This window comes from Tachysurus fulvidraco, chromosome 18 (genome assembly GCF_022655615.1).
Source record: "Tachysurus fulvidraco isolate hzauxx_2018 chromosome 18, HZAU_PFXX_2.0, whole genome shotgun sequence".
NCBI lineage: Eukaryota > Metazoa > Chordata > Actinopteri > Siluriformes > Bagridae > Tachysurus > Tachysurus fulvidraco.
Window position 1 is genome coordinate 12,488,685 of NC_062535.1, and position 15,966 is coordinate 12,504,650.

General features: G+C 39.1%; 1 protein-coding gene across 2 annotated transcripts in view; it reads left to right on the forward strand.

Moving 5' to 3' along the window:
* itga6b (integrin, alpha 6b) overlaps positions 1-15,966 on the forward strand; it is a 27,210-nt gene continuing 11,244 nt past the window's right edge. For both annotated transcript variants that reach the window (XM_027179323.2, XM_027179324.2), the window contains exons 1-6: positions 1-372; positions 11,758-11,885; positions 12,429-12,508; positions 12,744-13,005; positions 13,854-13,985; positions 15,697-15,907. In XM_027179323.2, coding sequence (XP_027035124.1) covers positions 200-372; positions 11,758-11,885; positions 12,429-12,508; positions 12,744-13,005; positions 13,854-13,985; positions 15,697-15,907 — 986 coding nt within the window. In that variant the 5' untranslated portion in view covers positions 1-199. The remainder of the gene's footprint in view (positions 373-11,757; positions 11,886-12,428; positions 12,509-12,743; positions 13,006-13,853; positions 13,986-15,696; positions 15,908-15,966) is intronic.

The window sequence follows — 15,966 nt, forward strand, 5'->3', positions numbered from 1 at the left end:
GTGCGCGAGACAGAGAGACAGGAGGCGCGAGACAGAGAGACAGAGGAGGGCAAAGAGAGAGACCTCGTCACAGCGATCCTTCCCACACTATAACACAAAAACCGCCTCCGTTATAGATTTCACTGAATCTGAAACAACAGGTTTTTGGAGAACGACGCATAAGAACTCCAGAGAAGGAGAAACATTTTCCATCACGAACATGGCGCGTTTCCGGACGGTTCTCTGGTCTCTCCTGTGTTTATTGGAATGCGGGTTAATTTCCGCCTTCAACCTGGACACAGAGAACGTGATCAAGAAAACCGGGGATCAAAACAGCTTGTTCGGGTTCTCACTCGCCCTCCACCGACAACTCGAACCGACTGATAAAAGAATGTAAGAGACTTTTAATAACATTAATAATGTGGGATGAAAAACAGGTGACCGGTGCTGTAGGTGTCAGACAGCAGGCTGCATTGCAAATGACATTTAAATCAGTGTGTTGAATGTGCTGATGGAATAAAAAGTATTTTAATCTTAATATTACTTTTAATAACCCGGTGAACAGTTTAAACGAATCAAAAGAACTATTGAAGAGGTTTTGAAAGGTGAAAACACTCTAATGCAGCTTAGATTAATATAATATTAGGCTAAACTACAGCGAAGTAACCGTTTTACTCATTAATATTCATAAATTATGTGAATAATTAATTTTAATTATTAATATGCATATCATGACCTGTAGTGATTTTCCTGTATTTTAAAAACAACGCACAGGTAAAAAATAAAAAAAAAATCCACGCACTTATAACACACGTATGATTTAAAATGCTTAAAAATAAACAAGAAAAATGTTATAGAAATGATATACAACATTAATCCTTAGCGAACGAGGCGCAACCGTTGGTCTGAGGTAAAAAGGTTACGCCCTAACGGCTTGCACGTGCACCTTAAAGCAGCTGTTTGGCCGCCTCGTTAGCAACAGAAGCTAAAGAGAGGTTTTTTTTATTTTTATTATTATTTTTATCTTCCCTCAGAAATGAAACGTTTAGTTTTAATGGTCTTAATAATTCTATTTGGAGATACAGTCGTTTCACTGGTTGAATAACGTCGAATATTTGAGTCAGGTTATGATTCATTCCCGAAATTCTCCTCATTGCCAAGTTTTCATGGCTGGAATATATTCTTGACAGGTGTGTGTGTGTGTGTGTGTGTGTGTGTGTGTGTGTGTGTGTGTGTGTGTGTGTGTGTGTACCCGTCTTGACTCATATCCTTGATGACGGTGCATGGGCTTGCCTTGTTTAAACAGAAGAAAATGTCTCTCAGTTGCAAATATGTACCCTACAGGTGTGTGTGTGTGTGTGTGTGTGTGTGTGTGTGTGTGTGTGTGTGTGTGTGTGTGTGTGTGTGTGTGAGAGAGAGAGAGAGATTCACATACCTGCAGGCCATGACAGGACATTGTTAGGTGTGTGTTGTCAAGGGGGTGGGTGTGAAAGCTGGGTGTGGCATTCTTGATCCTGTCATGGCTAGTGAGAGTGGTTGTGTTTCTCAGGGTGTGTGTGTGTGTGTGTGTGTGTGTGTGTGTGTGTGTGTGTGTGTGTGTGTGTGTGTGTGTGTGTGAGCGAGCGAGCGAGCGAGCATATATTTGGGACCGTAAATCAGTGTACGGATAGAATTTTAGAAAAAACTTTCACAGTTTTTGTACAGACGCTTTTGCCTCTTGCAGCAATTGTCACACGCACACACACATACACACACGCACACAGAGCTCGGGCACATTGTCACCAAATACCTCTCTTTGATTTTGCTTCTTCAGCGCTACACTGAATACAAACCAAAGTGAGAGCTGAACACTGATTGCTCCGGGCTTTGCTGCTTATACAGCTTTCCACATTTGTACTCGACTCAATAAGTCAAGAGAAAGTCATGAAGAAAGAGAAAACGAGTATTGTTATGATACATCAGATACGTTTGCACTGACTTGCACATAACACAATCAATGAATAAAAATTTATCAAAAAAGGTTAAGGATGTATCTTGAGCACTGTTATTGGTTCCCGGTATTGAATTTAAATACCAGATCGGTAACAGTTTATCAGTGCGTGACAAACATGCATAAATTATACATAGTCAGAAGGAAATTGTTTTACACCTAATGAAATATATAATGGATATATATAAAATCAAAATACGTACAATAAATGAATGACATAAAACTACAAGAAACTAGGTTCACATAAGCATCACATTTTTTTCGAAGCAAACGTTTCCCTAACGTTTTTTCACGTTTGACGCAGCAGCACGCAATTTATCTGTTAATAACAAATGCTTTTATCATCTAATACATTTTATCAAACCAGTAAGAGAAAAGAAAGAGGCTATATACCATTATATATAGTTATTATTGTATATCAGTGTACTCAGAACACGGGATTTCACTGTTTATCCGCTTTATAAGGAACACCTGTAAACCTGCAATCAGGTGTCAGCAGCATTGTGCATAAAATCATGCGGATACAGTTTAAGCCTGGATAACTGCATGGATGCGTGGGCGCTCCTAATATAGTGGCCAATGAGTATATAATCTGTAAAATGGAATATAAAGTGGAAAAGCAGTGGTATTACACAGAATCATATCATTAAGACAATTAAGTGCTTTCCTTTATGCACCAATTTGCTTCCTTTTCCATGCATGGCGTGAAGTACAAATTAATGGTAAAGACTCTCTCTGTTGCCATGGGCTGTGACATTTGTTTAGGGTTAGTTAAAAGCTGTGGTTACCTTCAGCTCCTAGCCTGAGGAAACATGTAAAGAAAGACGTGAAGGTGAAGAAACTCTAAAACTATCACTCAGGATAAAAACTTGGCAGACACAGCTAAAACCTGGCTGAGTACAGATCCTGGGCTCCGTTACTGATTGGTTTTTACTTGCCTGTACCCTGGCAGGGAGTGTAAGGTAATTATTTTGGGCTGGTGCTTCTTTTAACAACAAAAGAAATGTTCAGTTATTACTCCAAAGAAACAGACTTTGATAACAGGGATTGGGTTTAAATGCATGTCACATGACTAAAATCCTATATGAACATTATAAATTATTGAAAGTTTTTAAATCTTTTTTCAAAGATATTTCTTCTTTTTCTTCTTAAAAAATATTATTAACAGGATTAAATGCTGGCGGATGTCTCGAGTCCGTTAAGGAAGGTGTGGTGGATTTACAGTCCAACAGAAACTTCTAAGAATATGACTGGACACATATGGTATATCTGCTGGCGGTTACACATACTTAAAAAAATAAATAAACAGTTATCATAACATACTCCAGCTCTGAAGAACAATGCAGATATAACAAGAAATTCCCCTAATCATCTCCCAAACATCACCATATATAACCTGGCCCATATCCCGGTGTGTAATAGGGCTGTGTGGAAACAGGCTTCCCTTCCTTCCTCTGATTCTCTCAGCTTCCTGTCCATGAGCTTCTTTGTAGGTTTCGGTTGAGCTTTGCTGCATTAAGGGTCACTAGCAATAAATTTTGCGAATCTTCACTACAACAACACAAACATCATAGAAGCCACCTAGCTTGTTAAACACTTAAACATGAAACATCAGATAAAAGACATGCAAAAAAAGAAGCCGTGTGAGATCGGGAAGAACATTGAGGACTTTTCTTAAAAGAACACGGCAATATATGCTGTGCTTGGATGTTTCGGTGCATTGCCAGCGACCACATTAATTGTACTCGAGAAATTATTTTACAAATAGGCACAATATACGTTAATAGTTTGTCTATTGGATGCAACATTTCCATACAATTAATTTAAAATCCGTTATTAAACTTCAGCAGTTCATCGTCAGTAATAATCTTACTCAATAATGGTGGCTTATGGTTTACACCACGGGTTCCACGGGTCTCTGGGACTGAAATCACTGCCTCCAGTGTATGTTGTCTGAGAAATTGACCACTTTTACAAAATGAGCTTTAGTTCATTTATCAGCATGACAATATCAATATTTATATGCTTATTGCATTTTTTTCACACTGTAACATAACAGACCAGAAGCAACTTTCCTTAGATGAAATAGAAGAACATTGATGTCGGTTCAGGTTTCCACATTTGTACTCATCATTACATCAGTGTTCATGGACGACCGACCTCTTACATCAGCAGATATTCATTTTCACAACATATTCATCGTTGTCGTCCTCTGACAGTAATTTTAATTGCCCCGAATTTCACCTCTTCTGCAAGCCCTTATGTGAAGTAATATTAGCACACTATAAAGCTGGTGTTGTGTGAGTGTGTCTCAAAGCATAAAGCTTCGGAAAGGAACGAAGCAAATCCGAAGCTGTAAGTAATCACAAGTCAGCCAGTGAGATGAGATGTAGCACAGCTTATTTCTACAGTATAGGAGTCACTATGGAGATGTCAATGTCAAAACAATGCTGTGCAGATTCATTCAACTCAATTTACAAGGGAAGCCGAATCAATTATAAATATACATTATAACATCAAATGGTGGGGGGGCACGTTCGCCTCACACCTCCAGGGTTGGGGGTTCGATTCCCGCCTCTGTCTTGTGTGTGTGGAGTTTGCATGTTCTCCCCGTGCCTCGGGAGTTTCCTCTGGGTACTCCTGTTTCCTCCCCCAGGTCCAAAGACATGTATGGTAGGTTGATTGACATCTCTGGAAAATTGTCCATAGTGTGTGAATGTGTGAGTGAATGAGAGTGTGTGCCCTGCGATGGGTTGGCACTGCATCCAGGGTGTATCCTGCCTTGATGCCCAATGATGCCTGAGATAGGCACAGGCTCCCTGTGACCCGTGTAATTCAGATAAGTGGTAGAAAATGAATGAATGAACATCAAATGTAGATTTCATTAAAGTTTGGAGAATGATATGAACTCTCAAAAGGGCTTCTTAAGGGCCTTTCAGACAGCTCAAGTTTCCTTATAGACAAAACATTATTACATATATACTTTTTTAAAAATTTATTTACTTTTTTATCATTAAATAACTTTAAAACCTTTACTTATCCAAAATAACATCACACTTATTTTATTCCAGAGATATAAACAGTGGTTCCCTCAACAGCATCTCTTTTTTTTCTCTCTTGAAGTAAATAAGACAAAAAGTTGCCAGCTGTCATGTTTCATGGGTTACATACAGTATTATATTTTATACATTTACATTCTAAGTGTTAAACAGAGCTGCTCAGAAGCTTGTAAACAAAACCAGGAGATGTGGGGAAACAGGCATTTTAGTCTCCTTTAGAGCTCTGTTTCTCCTACAGAGAATAATTTTAGTGGCTTATTTTCCTCAGGTCAGACACCTTGTTTATTTGATACGAATTATTGGGAGAATTTCTAAATGTATTTCTTTAATCTTAAAATATAATGAACCTCATCATTTTTCTACAATCAAACTTTGGTAATATTCTGAGAACCAAACATGGTATTAAACAGTGCACGGAGTGTATTACAAGACATATATATTTTCCATGGCTATTTGAGACCATCCTCACAGCTCCTGATATACACAGTGTATCATGACTGATAAGTTTGCATGTTTGTTTGCTTGCTTCAGCAGTCTTTATTTGTTCAGACTTGTCTTGGATTAAAACTGTTTATCCAATAGTGGAGGTCAGCCAGGGCTGGCTGCAAATGCCTCTGTTACATTACTGTTGAGCCGCTGGGTCTCACTTTGGATACCACAATCATTCACTAGCACTAAATGAAGGCACGATTCATACGTCATTGAAGAAAACATCCAGGACTCAAATGATAATAATCTGGATTAAAAAAAATAATCTGTCTCTCTGTGGCCTTCTCTTCCTTTGCATCTTTTTGCTGTTTATCTTCCGCTTGCTCTCTCTGTTGCTCAATAACCCGTTGCTGTAGAACCCAATAAGACACCTCGTGATTCTTCAGTCACAATAAAGTAAAAGCAAGAACACAGAACAGTAGATGCTTGTGTTCATCGAATTCCTCTGTAGCCGTCTTTAAAGAGGATTAATTTGGTTATACATGTAAGAAAATCTCCCCCCCCCCCCTCTCTCTTTCTCTTTCTAAAGTTCCAAATACTTATCATGGCACGGTTGTTGATCCTAAGAAGTGATCCAGCGATCATTGGTAGATTTAGTAATTTTCTTTATTGGTGAAACGTCAAGTTCCTGCCAGTTTATTTCATGTGTTATCTGTCAGACAAGTTTACTCAGAAATGTTAGTTAGTTGTAATCCTTATAGACTATGGTTTTACATAGTTTACAGATGAGACATATTTGTGCTTTGTTCGACTGGAGTGATGAAGGATTTCTGCTCAATGCTTATTGTCACTGATGGCTTCAGACAATATGAATCAGTAGCCATTAGACAGCTTTCTTTCTTTCTTTCTTTCTTTCTTTCTTTCTTTCTTTCTTTCTTTCTATATGCTTTTTTTAAGTAAGAAGTCAAGTTTTTTAATGTTATGTTTACCTTGTAGCCATAACTATAGTCACAGCTGTTATAGAAAATCAATCAAAACCTTGTAAGCCAACTTGAGACTTCCTTGGTGATGTGCTAGAAGTTAACACGTCCACGGCATCAAAAATCTTTTTAGTGAATAATAAAACTGCACCAGTTACAGTATAAAGATGGGAATTATCATTCTGAAAAAAAAAGAAGTATATCATTATATCATATTACAGATTACAGATTGTTTCCACATAGATCTTACTTGGCTGACTGCAAAGGTGTTTTTTTTTTTTTTTTTTCACTTTCTTTGAACAATTTGATGTTTTTGTTGGCTGCTACATCTGCATGTAAGAGGCTGTGGGTAAGACTGGAACAAAAATAGAATCAATACATCTGTACTTTGTTTAGGGTTTAGAAATAGAGGCAAAAAACTTGAAAACCTTGAAAATGGTTTATAAATATTTTAATAAATATTTCATAAATTTTACCTTGTCAGTAGAGATTGAAGAATGGTAGAGATTCTATTGGTTTTATATATATATATATATATATATATATATATATATATATATATATATATATATATATATATATACAGTGTTGTGTTCTACGTGATTGACTACATTTCCTGAACAGTAAAAGAAAGGCAACAACTTCAGACCAAAGGTTATTTATTAACAGTGCTGGTCATTCTTTAATATTGCTATCACTTGTACTCCCAAAGACTGGCAAAGCAGGGAGTTTAAGATGATATTTCTATCTAATGTTAATTATCCTAAATGTAAGCAGTAGCTAAAACCTCTCAAGCTCCATCCCAAATAACACACTACACATTATGCACTATGTACTCTTGCATCTACATTTTTTTCCGGAGGGTAGCGTCATCTCAAAAGAAACATATGAGCATTGGGCCCCTGAGCAAGGCCCTTAACCCTCAGTTGCTCAGTTGTAAGTCACTCTGGATAAGGGTGTCTGCTAAATGCCATAAATGTAAATGTAAATGTAAACATATAATATTTTCTTTACTAACTGGAAGTTTAAGCTGATTCCTAGTCGATAGCAAACATGTAATAAACGTAGTTCAATCCCGCTAGCTTTACCAGAATACAATGAATTTTGAATACGGTTAAAAAAAAATCATGCTATGGGGGATAATTCGATAGATATTTGTAAGACATCCAAGACAGCCAACTTGAAAATATTTTCTCATCTAGCATCAGCGCCTGGTAGCTCCGCCCCCTTTTCACTACGTTAGCAATGCTGCGAGAGATGAGTTCACTAAGTGTGCATCATTCCATAATTTTTGGATCAATAAGTGCAACATCCAGGTGCTTGAAGTGAACTTGTTCTTGTTGGACTATTCAGCATGAACGCACCGCTCACACAATTTATACTACACAATGGCATAAACTGTGCATAAGTATACAACTTCAGATCAGTATAACAGCACCATGTCAGTAGAACTGCTATTAATCACAATCTCGCATGCACATCGTCGCTCTCTTTATTTCTTTCAAGTAACCTAAGCTGGCAGAGAATTTATAGGTCTTGTTGATTTAGAAATATTTCCTTTGAGTTATGCTGCAGTTAAACGATGACCACCTGCCTTTTAGGTCTTTTAAGTCTTTTAACCCTAACCATAAATCTTCACGGAAATGCGATTGTGTGAATTCCTGAGAAATTGTGGCTGTGAGATTTTCTTCTAAAGAACGGGGGAGTAATGGATATGCATAACCTTTTACCCAGAATTCATTAGCGGGGTCATGCAAAGCCCTCTAGGAGAAATGTGTCAGGGAGGAAATCGTGCTCTCAGCTACTTGATCAGATATCGGTTCTGTGGTTGGTTTTGGAGGTTGTCTACTTGAGAAATTGAAACTAAAGCCAGATCTGTGGTTTGGCAGAGGATAAGAGAACACCAGCTGGACAATAACTATTTTTGTCTGTTAATATTAATATTAATTAGGATACCTTAATTAGGTATCCTAATTAATACCTAAATATGTAGGACATTTTTATTTATATAATGTCTTAATCTATATAACAGTAGTAGCATTTGAAATATCCTACGTTATGTAGTAAACACAAGGCCCTTAAAAACACACGGTTAAACTGATCCTAGTGGCTGTACACTTCTTATCACGTAAATAAAAAAGAACCTCCCACTTCTGCGAACTCCTAATTACAACACATTGACCCAAATACTACAATTGACCTGTTTGTATTGTACATGACATTTAATAATAGCAGCTCTACACCGTCTTGGCATGAACTCTTTAAAATTAGATTGGAAATTCATAAGAATGCGTCACTGGAATTCAGAACGTGCAAATTGTACAGAAGCAAATGCCAAGTATGTATTTAGCAATACAAAGAGATGCTTGTCTCATTGGAAACTCTGAGCCATTTCTGTAAGCGCTTGGCTTCATGAGGGCTTGTTCTTGTATCAGGGCTTTTCCTTTATGTAAAATTAAGCACCTTTGGGTGAAATTAGAGATGTTTGCTGCTGTGTCCGAGTTCACCATAGTGATTAATAACCGATGAATCTAATTAAGCTTAAGTCAGACTTAATATAGAGGTAAACTTTTTTTCAACTGAATTATGGACTGTTTGTTTTTGCTCTGTGCAAAAATCTATGAAAAGGACCTTTAATAATTACATATATATAAAAAAAGAAAAAAACATTTTTAGGACATATTCTATATGTAACTGACCTGAGCACTTTCATTTAGCATTTTCAGTATTTTCTGAAAATAACGATTGAAGTTAGAAGGTAATAAATGTGTCCTTTATTTAACATTTTTTAGCAATTTTTGGCAAAACTGTTCTCAAAGCCATTCGTGAGACTTCCTTCCTCGCTGACAAGACTGTTTTATTATGAACGTGTCACACCGGACATCATGCTGTACCCAGAATCTAATTCAAAACACAGTTACATTTTTTGGATAGAAATGTGCTTGTCTCTGCATTCCATCATTTGCTCAAAGGAAGCGAAGATTTTCATTAGCAAGCAAGAAAATCCTGGGAAGTGACACATTATTAGCTTTAATTATTATAAATGACGATGGATACACTTGTGTTTTGCCCTTATAGCGTTTGACCTCGCTGACCGTGACCTCTTTCATATACTGAAATAATGGCGCATTTCATAGGTTTTTTTTTTTTTTTTTGGTTCAATCTGAATATCTGATTTGTTGTGTTCTTTAGCGAACATATCCACAACATTTTTATTAAGGTATCTCTTTTGTTCTTTTACCCTTTTAATCTTTTTGATTTGTTAGCCGTCGTGTTACTCGAAGTTTTTCTCTTCGTTTTCCTGAGCTGTATCTGTTTCAAGGACGCCGTAAACTACAAAGCCTGAAAGCAGACCTGCTTTGATGTTGCCCCGAGGCCTTTCCCGCTGCATTGTGGGTAACGTAGTCTCCAGTACAGTCAGAGATCCTTTTTGTTTTGTGACCACAAAGAGAACTTGTGTAGCCAACTCTGAAGTGTCTGGATGAATGTTATCAACGCAGCAGCCCTTCTGAAAAAGAAGAAAAGGGCCTTTCAGTCAGACAAATGTGCTGAAAGCAGAGATATGGCCTCTGCCCTGTGTGTGTCGGTTGTCCTCTCGGTGACGCTCCTCCTTCTCAGACAAGAGCAGAACGGACGGCTCTGTCGTTCCTTCGTGGAAATGTCTGAGAGAGTTAGACGAGTGATGTGTGCCACATAGGAGTTGCAGATTTAAACACAGGCTGATTTCAAGGGCGCATACAGACATATTTGTCTTGTGATGAGTTCATTCATTTATACATTCATTCATTTTCTACCACTTATCCGAACTTCTCGGGTCATGGGGAGCCCGTGCCTATACTCCTGGACGGAGTGCCAACACATCGCAGGGCAAACACACTCTCATTCACTCACACACACACACACACTACTGACAATTTTCCAGAGATGCCAATCAACCTACCATGCATGTCTTTGGACCGGGGAGGAAACCGGAGTACCCAGAGGAAACCCCTGAGGCACGGGGAGAACATGCAAACTCCACACACACAAGGCGGAGGTGGGAATCGAACCCCCAACCCTGGAGGTGTGAGGCAAATGTGCTAACCACTAAGCCACCGTGTACTTCCTTGTGATGAGTTGTGAAGTTGAATTGTGATGTTAATAAATATACAAACCAAACAGACTGCTGTCCATGGAAAGGTTAAAAAAATATGTCAAATTAAAACTCGACAGTCATTTCACATAAGATACAAAACTGTTGACACTAAAATGAAGCCTAATTTTTGGAAATGATGCATTGGGGATTTGCTAGTAATGCTTTAGAAATCATCTGTAATGTCATCATTTGTTAAGAGTCTTGCAAACACAAACTGTATACACTGTGGTGTGTCTGTTGGAGACACATTTATTCTTGTATAGTGTTTTTTTTATACACAGTTTACTTAGTGCTTTTACAATACCAGAGATATTACGTCTTCCAGTGTTTACAATATGTAAGTATTGTTATTGGCTTAAGTTGAAGTTTGCAGTTTACCGTTAGTGTCGGTTTGTAGTTTAATGTCAGAAACGTATCTGAAAGTCTGCGTGTGAGTGGTGTAGTGACAGGAAAGTTTAAACTCGATCAGACCTTCCGTTGAACCGTAAATAAAAGTGTGACGTAACACAGCTTAGGCTTTCGGTTGTTTTGTTCATTCTGTAGGTTTCTGTGATTTTGTGAACTAAAAGTATTTGCAACGATGCTGAGAAAAGAGGCAATAAAATGTTCTCGAGCGGCCCATGATACAGGTTTAAATACAGAAATTAGACTTTGAGCTCATTTTGAACCTCTGCTTCAATACTAATTTCTGAAAACACAAATGTACAGCTTTACCTCTGACCGTTACAAAACACTGACGCTGGAGACTCATTTTATAAATGCACAATACACATTGTCTACGCTTAAAAAAAACCCCAAATCAGTTTATGCTCGCCATCTTTGTCAGACCATCCGTAAGCGTGTCAATTATTATATAAGGATTTTCACATTGAAATTTGAAGAATGACCGATTTAATAAAATCTTGCAGCTGGAACTATTGTCAGAGCTGCTGTGCAATAAACCAATCAGAAAATCAATCAACACCTTCTGAGCAATGACTCACAAATCCAGTAAGCTCTAAGCTGTTAGGGATATTATTGATTACTAGACAGTCTGTAAAAAGAAAGTGAAGAACAACTGTGTGAAAGATATTGTATATAGACGTAGACAACGACTGAAACGTTGCATCAGTTTGGAGCCAACTGTAATCTTGATCACGGATTAAACTTATTTTTTGTTCGTTTGTTTGTTTGTTTTTGACACAGGCTGCTGGTTGGTGCTCCCAGGTCAAAGAAACTACCCAATCAGATGTCACCAATAACAGGAGGCTTGTACAATTGTGATATCACCTCCACCAGTTCAGCCTGCCAGCGAGTTAATTTCGACGATAATGGTACACTTACACTGCAAAAATAATATATTAACTGTATAATAGGATGTTGGGGGGATGTGGTAGCCTAGTGGTTAAGGTGTTTGTCTGCCAATCGGAAGCTTGTGAGTTCGAATCCCAGGTCCACCAAGCTGCCCCTGCTGGGCCCCTGAGCAGGGCCCTTAACCCTCAGTTGTATAAAAAAAACAAAAAGAAAAGAGATGCAAGTCGCTCTGCATAAGGACTTCTGCTAAATGCTGTAAATGTAAATATAATATAATGAAATAAAAGTATTCTACATTTAACACAACAAATACATAGTATACTAATAATAAATAGTACAGTATATTTGGGACAATATAAATCTAAAATATCTTGCATATGGACAAATTTGATATTTCTGATTAAGAGACTCCTCTGGCAGATTTTTCCTCCTAGAACTATATGCTTAAAATGAACAGGACTGTATGCTAATAGAACAAGAAAGTTGGCATAGTTATATAAACTCTGTGTGTGTGTGTGTGTGTGTGTGTGTGTGTGTGTGTGTGTGTGTGTGTGTTTGTGTAGAGGACCTGTCCAAGGAGAGCAAAGATAACCAGTGGATGGGTGTCACAGTGCAGAGTCAAGGACCAGGGGGCAAGATTTTGGTCAGTGTGTGTGTGTGTGTGTGTGTGTGTGTGTGTGTATATATGTGTAAATGTGTGTGTGTGTGTGAGTGTGTGTGTGTGTTTGTGTGTGTGCAAGTTTAAGCTGGAGATACAGAAATAAAACATCTCAAAATGACAGTGCTGTACTTTACAATGAGTGAATTCAATGTGATTAAGGACAATCCAGATCTGTTGCTCTAGTTAATAAACATCTGCTGGTTTCGAAATGTTCCAGACATGTGCACATCGCTACCAGAAGAGACAATATAAAAACTTGCCTCAGGAGACGCGGGACATCACGGGCCGCTGCTACCTGCTCAGTCAGCAGCTGAAAATCGACGAGAACTCTGGTGACGAGGGAGGAGACTGGAGCTTCTGCGAGGGCCGAGCCAGGGGTCACGAGCGATTCGGCTCCTGCCAGCAAGGTTTCTCGGCCACCTTCACCAAGGACTACCACTACCTCGTGTTTGGAGCACCTGGAGCCTTCAACTGGAAAGGTGGGGAGAGGGCAGGAGAGAAGAGAAGCAGTAAAAAGCAGGAGGAGAAGGGATAGAAGAGAAGGAGTAAAGATCAGGCAGATAATGGATGGGAGAAGGGAGGAGAGAAGAGAAGGAGTAAAGATCAGGCAGATAAGGGATGGGAGAAGGGAGAAGAGAAGAGAAGGAGTAAAGATCAGGCAGATAAGGGATGGGAGAAGGGAGAAGAGAAGGAGTAAAGATCAGGCAGATAAGGGATGGGAGTAGGGAGGAGAGAAGAGAAGGAGTAAAGATCAGGCAGATAAGGGATGGGAGTAGGGAGAAGAGAAGAGAAGGAGTAAAGATCAGGCAGATAATGGATGGGAGAAGGGAGAAGAGAAGGAGTAAAGATCAGGCAGATAAGGGATGGGAGGAGAGAAGAGAAGGAGTAAAGATCAGGCAGATAATGGATGGGAGAAGGGAGAAGAGAAGAGAAGGAGTAAAGATCAGGCAGATAATGGATGGGAGAAGGGAGAAGAGAAGGAGTAAAGATCAGGACGAAAAATGATGGGAGAGAGGAGGAGAGAAGAGTAGAAAAAGGGATGGGAGTGGAGAGGAGAAAAGAGGAGGGGATCAGATCAGCAGGAGAAAAGAAGGAAACAGAATAGATTAGGAGGAGCAGTGATGAAAAGAGGAGGAGAGAAAAGAGGAAGGAGAAAAAAAGTATAAGGGGTAGTACATTTATTTTAATTGTATCAGTCCCATTTCACTGTAGATTTTTGCATGGACTTGACATTAAACATTTTTTGTTTTGTTTTTTTTCTTTTGCCTTTCACTTCCGTCCACTCTCATCCATTCATTCATTGACTTTACCTTGGGTGTGGCCTCAGGCGTTGTACGCATGGAGCAGAGGAACAACACACTGCTAGAGTTGGGTATCTATGATGATGGACCATATGAGGTCAAATACACAACGCCTGAAGGACTCGATGAAGTGGCTGTACCTGCTAACAGCTATTTAGGTATGTCCAGCATTCATCACATCATCTTATCATATTCATTACAAAAAAAGATTTCCAGGAATCTCCATTTCATCTGAAGAGGGAACATTATGTATTTATTTATTTGTTTGTTTGTTTGTTTGTTTGTTTGTTTATTTATAGACCTGGGATAATCGTTACATTCTTACTCTCTTGAATATCTTTCTGCGTTCGGTGTCTGAGCGTGTGTGTGTGTGTGTATATGCGTGTGTGGGTTTTAGGTGTTCTGTTCATGACTAGCGTGTCCAGCAGTGACCCTGATCAGTTTGTATATAGATCTCATTCTCCCCGAGCCAAAGCCACAATGGAGAGCCACTTGACAAGCAATAGCTACTTAGGTTTGTGGGACGTCCGGGATGACCGTCATTCATCCAGCCATATCCCACAAGAGCCATAGATCAGTGGTCTCCAACCTTTTTTCGCCGCGGACCGGTCAATGTTTGATAATTTTACCGTGGCCCGCTGGGGGTGGGGGGTGGCGGCTATACAATTAGATTAAAATTAATAATTCAAATTTAATTGTATTTAAATATGCCTTTTTAACTCACTACAATGCTAAATCAATGAGAACCCTGAGCTTTTTTCTTTGCAACGAGACGGTTCCATCTGGGGTAACAGGAGACAATGACACCCGACGTGTGTTGCTTATGTCCAGTTTATTCCATTGTTTTGTTTCGGTTGCCGTCACTGCAGAAATCCCCGTTTCACACAGATAGCAAGTCGGAAATGGCAATAGGGATTTAAGTGCTGTGGTGACAATCTCAGGGTATTCCGTCATGACTTTAATCCAGAACACCTGCAGAGTTTCTAACTTTCTAACGACGTCTGTTTCGTGCTCATTTTTTCTAATTTGTGGGTTAAATTTGAGCGAACACAATATACACGTACACCAAGCACTGTTAAACATGACAAAGTACCGGTGAACAGAGAGAAGAGCGATACACACCTTTTCTCCACCAAAGCTACAACACCACTGCCGCTTGCAGCCGCTCAGCTCCAGACGTCACCTAAACCCGGCCCGATATCATGATATTTTGCGCATGCGCGGTATTGGTGCGGCTTTAGGTGACGTCTCTCAGCTCCCGGTTAACCTCACGTCCATGGAAAGTTGCACAAACTCGAGAGAAATACACCACAGTTAATAAAATGGAAATAATTTAATGTTCCTTAGGCGGCCCGGTACCATTTGGTCCACAGACGATACCGGTCCGTGGCCCGGGGGTTGGGGACCACTGCCATAGACTATACATTCACATTTCATGTAAATCAAAGAATTTCATCATTGAAATTTCATCATTTAATTTGTAGTGTGTTGTGACAAGGTGTTTTAACTGTTGCATGCTTGGAAAAGTGCATGTCATGGCTTTGTTAGGGGTGTTACAGTTTAAATTGTTCACAGAAAAAAAAATCGGTGTTTTTGTATTAATGAGTGTCATTGCACATAATTGTTGAGGTAACCGTACTATCATACACAACTCGTGTAAAACCTGTCACTGTAACGTCCCTAAAGCTCTTGTACAGAATGTACAGAGTTCTGTCTCGTTCACTAGAGTGGCTTGTTCATATACACGTGTCCAGGATGCATGACTGAGCCATCAGATATCACTAGATATGTTTTACCTATATGTAGCATTTTTGGTTGAAAATTCTGAATTCATTCACCTAATCTCTGAATGGCCGTGTCTCTCTTCAGGATTCTCTCTTGACTCTGGTAAGATGTTGACTAAGAAAGGTCAGATAACCCTTGTGGCTGGAGCTCCAAGAGCCAATCACAGTGGAGCTGTGGTTCTGTTGAGGAAGAAGCCAAACACAGCTATTATGGTCGCTGAGTACATCATCGAAGGAGAAGGCCTGGCTTCATCTTTTGGCTACGAACTTGCAGTGGTTGATTTAAACGGAGATGGGTAAGACCGGTAATTAAGCCGTTTTAAACTGATTCTGTGACATTTGCATTTGCTGTGGA